This window comes from Tarenaya hassleriana, unplaced genomic scaffold, assembly GCF_000463585.1.
Source record: "Tarenaya hassleriana unplaced genomic scaffold, ASM46358v1 Cleome11, whole genome shotgun sequence".
In the NCBI taxonomy this organism is placed as follows: Eukaryota; Viridiplantae; Streptophyta; class Magnoliopsida; order Brassicales; family Cleomaceae; genus Tarenaya; species Tarenaya hassleriana.
This window is the reverse complement of record NW_010961290.1, coordinates 2,201,294-2,211,467: the sequence shown is the minus strand read 5'-3', so window position 1 is coordinate 2,211,467 and position 10,174 is coordinate 2,201,294. Positions and strand designations below refer to the sequence as shown.

Below are 10,174 nucleotides of genomic sequence, written 5' to 3'. Positions count from 1 at the left end.
CATGCGTGTGTTTTAAAAAAAAATTTATGCTTTAAACTAGAGTAATTTGAAACGTATTAATTAAAAAAGTTTCAATTTGAAGAATGTACAATAGAAACATACGACGCATTATTGAGAAATTAACAATGGCCTAAAAAGTCATGGATTTTTAGCAATCTATGGACTATATTGAATGTACAAAGATGCTTATATATATATATATTTTAATTTCCAAAGTATATCGCCCATGGGATTATTCATATCGGATTTTGAGATTGTTTAAGATAAACTCTAATAATCTTTGGAAATTAAAAAAGAAATGTATCTGCCAAAAAAGACAAAATCCGATATAGAAAAAAAACAATGTAAATCCAATATTCATATCCTCGAAACAACTAAATCTTGGAAACAAACAACTAAAATCTTGGAAACATTCACCCCTCCGGTTAATAAATTAATATAAGATTGCACTAGAATATATACATATTATTATAAAAAAGAAAAATCTAATTTATATTTAATAGATTATCTCTTTCATGCATTTACTTTTATTTTGTATTTGTAATAATAGTAGTCTAACTCTAGTAGTGTGTAGCATTCCATCCAAAAAAGGAGCTTTAAGCAAAGGAGATCTAATAATCAAGGCGGAAAGTAACAGAAGAATCATGGTTTCCTAATCATTAAGGTCCATTACAAGTGAACATGAACAATTTCTATACATATAAAAATTAGGAATATATTCTAATAATGGGCTTTTTGTGGATAGGGGTAATTGTCCCATCAAAGCCCAAACAAATGAGGCCCACCTTTGGGTTTAAGCTCGATCTTTGACCGTACATTTTCCAGGGACCGACAAATATTTGTGCTTCGTACGGTCTTGATTTCGATTGATCATCAAAAGTGGTAATAAGGTATAAAATTAAAGAACATGATTTGAGAGAGAGCACATGAAACGAGTCCAGAAATTGCAAGGAACATATTTTAAATAGAATTATTCAAAAAATACGAAAATAAATAACCTAACGAACCACCCTCACTTATTAGTGGCCCTCTTTTTTTTGGACGTAATACCCTATGCTAAAAGAAATGAAAAAAACATCTTCATCATGAGTTAAAAAAAACAAGGATTATAAATATAATAATTACAGATAAAAAATACAGCAGTAAAATATTTTATTTAATTAATATAAACAAGTCAAAAATAAATATCAGACGACAAGAACAATGCATCATGAAATAACTCCATCACAACTAGGACTGAGACGAAATCTTGCCGGCGGTTATAACCCTTTTAAATGTTAGTGAACACATATTTCGAGTAATTACTACCTTATTAACAAAGACTAAAAAAAGATAGATATATATGTACGTGTAAGCATGGGTTACCAAAGAATTGCAACTTGGCCCCAACAAAGTAGAAAGAGTGGCAATACTAGGTTCAGACAGCACAAAATCATTCTCAAGTCTATACCGAAAAACAAGAGTTCTCTCCATATCAGTCTTGTATTGAAGAATCAGTCCCTCGAATTCTGCATGAGCTCGAACCACTGCAATTACGCAGATCGGTGTCATGTTCCGACAACTGGTTGCTAACGTGCGAAAGCAACAAGGAAAAAAGAAAAGGCCGAGAAGAAAGGTAACCTGTCTCAAGAGATCAGCAAGTGTAGTGGGTAAGGCTTCAATGTCTCTGAGCACAATGTAGTAAGGGAATGGGAATGAATCTAAGTATCTAAAGAATTTTATACTCCCATCTTTCTGCACAATACACTCCTGAAAACAAATAAACAGCAATTTTTTTTTTATGAGCTATCTCTAAGCTTACCATATGAAGGAGAAAAAACAAGAGATGGGCTTTGAAGGAACAAACCTTTAAATCAAGAACTGATTCTTCCGAGTTATCGAGAAGCAGAAATACTACCATCCGTTTCTTGCTAAGGAAATTTCTTACGCCACGCTTCAGTTTCTCTTTCTCGTGGAACTTTCCGTCACCAATGATCAGCACAAGTTGCTGCAGAGGGTTGCTACCAGAGGAAAGTCGTGTCCTGGTTGCCGAAGAATCAAGCATTTCATTCAAATGAGTCAACAGGTTGACGACGGGTTCGTCTTTGATGAGATTTTCTTGTTTAAACGTCAAACTCGAGATCATCTGCACCCACAGAAATCAGCAACAGGAAGTTTCGGGTAAATTTCACCGTAAGAACAAAAGGAGCAGAGAAAGAAGAAAGAAACATTGAACATTTATATATGTACACTAAAAGATGCAGATTCGAGAGGCACTGACCTTAATCCCAGACTCTCGGCTGAAAGACTGACCAAAATCATGTAAAGTCTTCATGTTTCCTTCCTTCCCGAAACTTGCAACAGCCAGACTTCCCATCTCGAGTTGAGACATTGCACGACACACAGTCGTGAGGGCTCTAAGCGCAAATTCACCGCAACCACTTTCCGACATGCTACGTGAATCATCCACGGCAACGACAACCTGGTACTCACGCTTGCTAGGTTTTGTCCTCCTCAACCAGATTTTATCTTTCCGATACTGACTAGCTATGTATGGAATAACCTTTTTCATGTTGATCCGTTTGCCCGTTCTGTAGTCACCGTGGAGCTTGCTTGCAAGCGTTGGTTCCAAGATAAGACGAAGCTGCTCGGCCAGCTCCTGAGACGATTTCACAGTTAGTGACTCACATTTTCTCCATCTAATCACTGCATTACTTTCGGCATCGGGATCTTCCTCAGTATCCTGAACTTTGCCCATTTCCTGATCAGTCACTGGCACTCTGAGCGGATTATACACATCTTCGCCAACGAAGGATCTGTCGACAGAAACCATAGAGTCCATTCCTCCATCGCCATCATTGCAGTCATTAATTGGGAATTCCTCTTGATTTTTCATGTCTGTATCTGGTGCCTGAACTTGTTCAGGGATACCATTCCTTAGCACTGCATTAGAGTGGACAACAGGTTTGTTTTGGGGGTTCACATCATCTATATCCATCTCGGTCACTTCATCCTGATGCCCTTCGATTCTTTCTCCCTCAGGTTCCACATCCCTCATATCTGTGTCCACCTGCTCAGACATTGCAGGTCCCAGAGCTTGTGAAGTTCCTGCATCAAACTGAGAAGTATATCCATACTCACTAGCATCTGGATCCTCAATTTCACCCTCAATCTCTTGCCTTTCTCCTTTAAGGTCTGTGGAAACTCTAATTCTTTCTTTCCACTCCTTTAATGCATCGCCAACATGCCTGTAAGGGTTCAGTTTGGTTTGTTGAGAAGAACATGTTAGGTTTTGAGGCAATTCCATCTTTGGGGCATTATCTGTCAATGTTTCACCATTCATTGAGTTGGTCACCATGAGGTTCCCCTCAAGGTTAGCACCAGAAGGCAGATCTATTGAAGCTGCAAGATTATCGGTAGCATTATTATTAGACCAGTTTTCCTGAGGTGCTGTACTTCCTGCCGCCGATAAATGGTCTCCTAGAAGTGTTTGTGATCCAGACTCCACATTAGGGATGTTATCACCACCAGAATTTGGATTCTTATGTTCGATTACATCTTCTTTCTCTTCTGTTGGCTCCATTCCTGCATTCTGCTCAAGGTCATCACCAGTACGATCTTTTTGAGGAGAACCAGACACATCCTCACCCCCTGCCTCCACAGATTCATCAGCAGGCTCTGGAATTTCGTGACCATTTTCAACTTCTTCAGGTTCATTTTGATCTTCTGGACAAGTTTCTTCATTATGAACGGCTGCATCTTCTTTTCCATCCTCTTCTTTATCATCAACCTCCATACCATCATCAATTTGGTCATTGCTCACCTCAGGGTTTAGACCAGTTGGGTCTGCAAACGCTTCTTCCTTACTCTGGCAAAGGTCTTCCAGGTTTTCAGTGTCACCAAGATTATCCTGATCCTTGTCCTCATCATTTCCTTCTTCATGTTTGTCAGAAGTGTTCAATTCGTCACGTTCATCAGTAGTGACAGCATCGTCCTCCTTTGCTCTTAACTCTCTAGAGTCAGGGTCTTTGTCCACAACATTTGGTCCAGATTCATACTTCTCATTCTTGGTTTCTGGCTCCACATCTTTGTCTTCGTTCCAGAGCTTTTCATCAGCTACTTCAGCATCAGATCCCGCCTCTCCCATAGCAGAATCCAACTGCTCATCCTCGCTTTCCCCATCTTCATTGTCTTCTCCAGAATCCTCGCTGATGCTATGTGCTTTTCCATCAAACTCATTGCTCATCTCGATGCCTTTATCATTACCCAGCATCTCATCTGGAGCATCCTGCTTTTCATCTCCCTGTTAAAAGCGTGGAGGGGGTAAAATCGGTCACACTGTGGAATATTATGTAAAAAATAGAGATGTAAATAATGATAGAGAAGACAAGAGCAATACCTTTTCAGATGTACCGATCAGTTGATCTTCATCTTCTATTTGGTCGCTCACGTCTTTTGCTCCCTCTCCTTCTCCCATACCAGTACCTGCTGCAGCTTGCGATTTGTCAACACTAGAGTCATGACCTTCATCTTTTGTAGACACGCCAAACCCCTTTGTGAACAGATCCGCCAAGACACTTGCAAGCTCATGGGTTATCAATGACACCTACAGGAAAGTAAATGGCCAAATACTAGATATATATAAAACATTCATTTCAAGTGATATTAAGGTTGTAAACGTGTCATTTAGAAACTTTTACGCCATCTTATGCAAGAATATAATACTTGTCCCATCACTCTGTTTTAACAAAATTAACCTTGAAACAGAAGCAAGAGAGAGTTGCTTACCGTTTTGCTCATCCCCAGAAAATCTTTGAGGAAACAGTCGCCAAAGTACAATATTAGATCAAGGAATAGATGCAGGTGCTTCAAATGTTGTCCCACAGAAGCCAGAAGGCAACCAGAAGAGTTCACTTCTTTTTCCTGTAAAGACAGTAAACTTTGTTAGATAGGACTTGAAAGAAAAATAGGAAGGCATCCTTGCGACATGAAGGTATGAAGCAGACACAACCCAACTTACAATGGAACTAAGTGTTCCTGAAATCTGATAACATAAGTTATCTAGATCAAGATCATTTTCTGCTTTCCTGAATACACAATTCCATGCAGTAATATTCCCTTGTTCTTGAGAAGCGATTTCTCCCTTGTAGGAACAAAGCTTTTGGAGCACATCCTTGATATTTCCAAATGCACTAGCAAGAACTCCATCAAAAGCAGTTTGTTCCTTAAACTCAGATCCAGTTGATTGCTTTCCCACCTCAAGTATACAACTTAGTTCCTCGGCCAGCAATTTCCCCTGCAAAAATACCTATCATAAGATATATATGCATGAACACACTAAGTTTTCTAGGATAAATTTCAATAAAGACAACCTACAGAACTTGGAATAAAGAAAGGTGTACCTCTTCAAAGACTGGGGTGAAATGACTTTGAAGAACATCTCTGACAGAACTTTTCTCCATGCCTTCTCTATGGAAACTTGAATATTTCTTCTCAAATTCATTAAGTGTCTCAAAGTTCCGAAGTAAAAGTTCTACCATTTGATTTGTGACAATCTTTTGATCTGGACAGTCAGTTGATGCGATAATAGCTCCATCGCAACCAATAAGGCACCTATCCAGTGATGCCTGATGACAGACTTATATTCAGGCACTTGCAGGAAGATGATGTTCAGAAAGATTGAATGAGCAATGCTGAAGATTCTGTACCTTAGATTTTTCAACAATGGGAATTAATCCTTCAGTGAAGCAAAGGACACCGCTTGATGAAGCTTTCACATCTGGACAAGAGTCCAAGTGGGAACTTCTAACTGTTCTCAACAATGCAGATTCCTCGCACAACATTCTAATAAGCTTATCGAAAAGTTGCTGCAATACAACAAAAGGCATAACAACTCAACTCAGTATAGCATGCAATAGACGTTCAGCAAACAACAGTTTTCAAGTTTGAAGGCCAAAATACCTTCTGTTGCCTCATGCAGTGGAAGATAGCACGTTGATTTCGAGGAAAACTGAGCACGGAACTATCCCTTGACTCAGAATCAAATGAGTCTACCAATAACATCTCAAAAGATGAAACAAGTTGGCGTAATCGCTGGAGACGTTCATCAATGCAATAAGCAGCATTTCTTTGCTCCCTTTGTATTTCCACAAGATGGTTGAGGAAAGAGATAGACCGGTTAAACTATTCATGTAGAGAAATTTACTGTAAGAACCCTTGAAGAAGTTCGAAAATACAAACAACTAATTTAGTTGAGGACCAGAGAAGGCAAGAGAAGAGTTGACGTGCAACAGCAAAACCTACCTGCTCATATGTAATATCTGTGTGTTTATGGCCAATCTCTAACAATAGCTGCACTGAAGCCAAGCTCTTAAAATAAAATTGATTTGCATCTCGCCAGTCAGCATCTGAAGTTTCCTGGTTTTGGTCTTCAACTTTTCTAGGAGGATGCACGCTAGTTTTGGATTCTGTAAACAGCAGATGTTGCGGATCATATGATGGCTGAGCAAGCATCCCTTTCAAGTGGTTTGATATCTGCAAAACAATTATCACAGATTGTAGTTCATCAGCAGAGAACAGGATAACCAGAAACATAAACAGAAACAACAAACACCGCAATTTACCTCCATATTTTCAAACTTGTGTTTCTGCAAACCACTAATTTCTAATAACTTTAGAAGTTCCGACAAGGCCCTCTTTTTCCCAACACGTCTGTCATCGTCTCTCCACAGATCTGCGCAACCAATTATCATACCACCAACCCTAGCAACTGTACTCCACACACTCTTCCAATCATCCTGATAGATAGAGCAAGAAGATTGCTCTAACAACTGACTCACGGCATTTGCAACATCTGCAAACACAGTATGCAGACCTGAGAACATGCTAAACTCACAGCATAACTAATAAACTTTATTATATAACCAAGGAAGAATGAAAAACATAAGAAAAAACCTTCAGCTATTAGAGATCTTGTTTCAGGCTGCAATCGATGACGAGAGACTCCAACAGATTCATTTAATTTATTCCTCCATACGGCATACCATGAAAAACTACACCATATACATTTGAAACAAAACTTAGAGGGTTCAGCTTTCAAATAACACCGGCAAGGCAGAAGAGTAGAAGAGTACCTATCCCCTTCATTCATTTGCCGAGCTCCTAACGCACTGTCCAGAACCTCAGTACTCCTGGATGCCCCATTGATAAGCTTGGGACACAATTTAGGCAGAAGTTGAACTCCTTTCTGCAGAGACTCTTGCTTAACAAGCATTACAGTCTGTCGTAACATGTCCTGTTCGAGAACAACAATGTCGTTCAGAAAACATCGAGAATGTTCAGCAACAGCTAGAATTCAATCAAGTTTTGATTTCCACCGAAATCCCAAAGCAGATAGAGCTTATATGTTTCACTAACCACCAAGGAAAAAGGAATTTCCAATTACTTACAGTATACTTCTGAATCAGCTTCTTGACCTTCTGCCTGGCTTTTTTAGTGGTCCCAGTGGACAGATAATTTTCTAGCTTTTCCCACTTACACAGTTTCAGAAGATCATTTAACTCGGTCTCAACATTTCTTCTATTTGATTCAACCTGATCCATTACACTGAAAACAAATTTACAGTGAGAACGCTAAATGGAGTGACACAACCATGAACAGAAGATACAGGAGAAAGGATTCTAAAAGAACTTACATTGGCAGGAACTGGATGTAAAATCCAAAAAGGTTGTAGCAAATTTCCAGGCTCCTCTTATGAAAATCACTGCCAAATTAGAAAGTTCTATTTAAGAAAGACAGAGTATCAATGTAGAAAGCAATCAATTAGGTGATCAAATGTCAAATGTGGAAGTAAAACAAATTGTAATTATCCTATGTATCCTAGGAAATTGATGTTGAAGCTCTTTCAATATCCAAGATGGGAATGATATACATCAAATCATAGATCATCTATAACTGACCTTGAATATATCCCCAGCGAGCAACCCATTCTTAAATGAAGAAGGAAACCATAAAGAAGTTGAAGGCGTTTCCTAAATTCGCAAACGTTGGACGTTTCAATGAATTCCACCAAACTGCCACACCAATATCTTTTAGATGGTCGAATTCTAAAAAGAAAACATTAGAGAATAAGTAACCGAAAAGGTTTGGAGCAGACCTCTGCGTAATAAACTCGGTTTCATGTTCTGAAATACTATCGGAGTCCTTCGGAAACAGAATTGTAAACAAAGGAAGCCACAACTGCAACAAAAAACCATCCTTTGAGTTTTCCTTGGTAAACTTTCTTTCACCAGTAGAAATTTTCCTAACTATACTTACCTTCCCAGAATTTATTTCATACTGATCTTGAACCTCATCGAGCATCGTAGGCCAGCAATCAAATTCCATCTTCTGCCATGAGTTTGCAAGAGCAATAACTGGTTCCACGAGATCTACAAGAAGAACAACAAGCAATTTAACACCTGAGAATGAGACTTACAATATAGGAACAAATTATAGTATTGATCAACAGGTCTCATAGTCTGTGTGGTGTAGAAAAGGTTAATTCCCCTACCAGAAATGGAGAATTTACAGCCTTCTTCCTGCAACATACGGACCTTACAAAGCAGGAATTGCAATCCCAAAAGAGCCTTCACAAAGAGTTGCAATCAACAAGATAGATAATTAATTAACAATAATGAAACGATCTGGAGGATAATTTTAAAAGAGGGAAGGGGGATAGATAGCATAATGGAAAAGGCACGAAGACTAATACTTTTCAAATTGAGCCATCATAAATGTACAAGTAAGCGAAAGAGCCTAGAGATCTCAGTGGGTATAGGCTATAGTTAATTTATGCTGCAATTTTAGAGGGTTCATTCGATATTCCTGTAGAAGGAACTTTACCTTCTTGTCTCTAAGTAATTTTGTAAACTAGATTGGCCAACTACATTTAGTTCCCACAAACTCTAAAAACATAGATACCGACCAGTTGCTTTCTAGTTGATTGATGCAATATCCTTTAACTATAGCCAGATCAATTAGTATATATAAAAATACCTTTGCAAGAGGAGTACTTGAAGGAATTTCCAAGAGCATTCGAAGAATATCAGAAAGTTTTTGAAGTCCAATATGCTCCTCCCATTCTTGCAAGAGAGAAGAGATTCTCATCTGAAGACCAGTGAGTAAATGGACCATTTTCCCCAATTCCAAAGGATTTGAGTCCTATATAAGAGAGAACTAGAAAATAAGTGCAAGCAAAGTAAAAGTAAGAACAGTCACACTCTCCTCAGGAGTCAGGAAGCAAAGGATTAGCAAACCTTGTAAAAGTTAAATTTACTGGTAGACTGGTGAGTTGAAGTGAAGTTTCTTTTATATTCTAAGCACAGACGAAGAAGGTGTTCTGGTACAAGTTTCGCATCCAAGCTTGAAGTAAATAAGCCCCTTAGACCTGGAAATCAGATATATCCAGTAAAAGATAATCTAAAATGAAATGAACAGGTTGAAAGCTCAGTCTTATAATTAGAATGGTAAATAGCAGACAAGTCCAAAAGGTCACCTTTAATCAAATTGATTCCAAGTTCATAGGAATCCTTGAAGGAATCCAGTCTTCTACTGTCTGTAATACAGAACCTTCCAGGCTGTATATAAGGCATATTCACTTGTTAGGAAAGTTTCAAATCGGCTAAGAATGAAGTATATTTACAAAAGGATATCCAATTGCTGCCAAAACTTACCTTTCCACAGAGGTTGAGAGAGCCAAATAATTCATTGTGGGAGTTAAATATATCATCCAGATGCTCCTGCATCAGGTCCCACTCATCCTCTAAACTTTCCTGCTCTTGATCTGTTTGAGTCTGTGAAGATGAAAATGAAAACTAAATATGACTAAATAAGAGAATTTACAAGGTGTCTTTGGACCATCGGTATGGAGGATTACCGTGTAATTTGAATCTCCCTCAGCTATAAACTCTTGCCATTCCGAGAAACTATCATTTGTTAAATGCTTGCCCAGGCCAGATATATCAACTTCCATCACACTTTCAATTTTAAAGTCACGAGCACGGAACTTGTAGAGCTGAGAAATAGAATCAGCTTTGGATTCTGCTTGAAACTTCATCTCCATCCAAATACTTGCCAATTCAAGATAGAGCTTATGCAATAACTACAAAAGAAAGGCTTGCAACATCAATTTCCTTAACATTTCCATGTATGTAAA

General features: G+C 38.4%; 1 protein-coding gene across 1 annotated transcript in view; it reads right to left on the bottom strand.

Moving 5' to 3' along the window:
• Positions 1-1,231: 1,231 nt before the first annotated feature.
• The window catches only part of LOC104805560 (midasin), a 28,168-nt gene continuing 19,225 nt past the window's right edge, over positions 1,232-10,174 (bottom strand). Inside the window, exons 52-76 of the mRNA XM_010530171.1 lie at positions 9,896-10,120; positions 9,693-9,812; positions 9,515-9,596; positions 9,276-9,406; positions 9,016-9,180; positions 8,531-8,606; positions 8,296-8,408; positions 8,135-8,217; positions 7,938-8,051; positions 7,673-7,741; positions 7,428-7,584; positions 7,113-7,273; positions 6,934-7,031; positions 6,603-6,832; positions 6,283-6,513; positions 5,941-6,162; positions 5,688-5,846; positions 5,382-5,606; positions 5,000-5,275; positions 4,768-4,902; positions 4,379-4,585; positions 2,261-4,282; positions 1,847-2,125; positions 1,621-1,749; positions 1,232-1,526 (exon numbers count right to left, since the gene is read on the bottom strand). Of these exons, the coding sequence (XP_010528473.1) occupies positions 1,494-1,526; positions 1,621-1,749; positions 1,847-2,125; positions 2,261-4,282; positions 4,379-4,585; positions 4,768-4,902; positions 5,000-5,275; positions 5,382-5,606; positions 5,688-5,846; positions 5,941-6,162; positions 6,283-6,513; positions 6,603-6,832; positions 6,934-7,031; positions 7,113-7,273; positions 7,428-7,584; positions 7,673-7,741; positions 7,938-8,051; positions 8,135-8,217; positions 8,296-8,408; positions 8,531-8,606; positions 9,016-9,180; positions 9,276-9,406; positions 9,515-9,596; positions 9,693-9,812; positions 9,896-10,120 (5,742 nt within the window). The 3' untranslated portion in view covers positions 1,232-1,493. The remainder of the gene's footprint in view (positions 1,527-1,620; positions 1,750-1,846; positions 2,126-2,260; positions 4,283-4,378; positions 4,586-4,767; positions 4,903-4,999; positions 5,276-5,381; positions 5,607-5,687; positions 5,847-5,940; positions 6,163-6,282; positions 6,514-6,602; positions 6,833-6,933; positions 7,032-7,112; positions 7,274-7,427; positions 7,585-7,672; positions 7,742-7,937; positions 8,052-8,134; positions 8,218-8,295; positions 8,409-8,530; positions 8,607-9,015; positions 9,181-9,275; positions 9,407-9,514; positions 9,597-9,692; positions 9,813-9,895; positions 10,121-10,174) is intronic.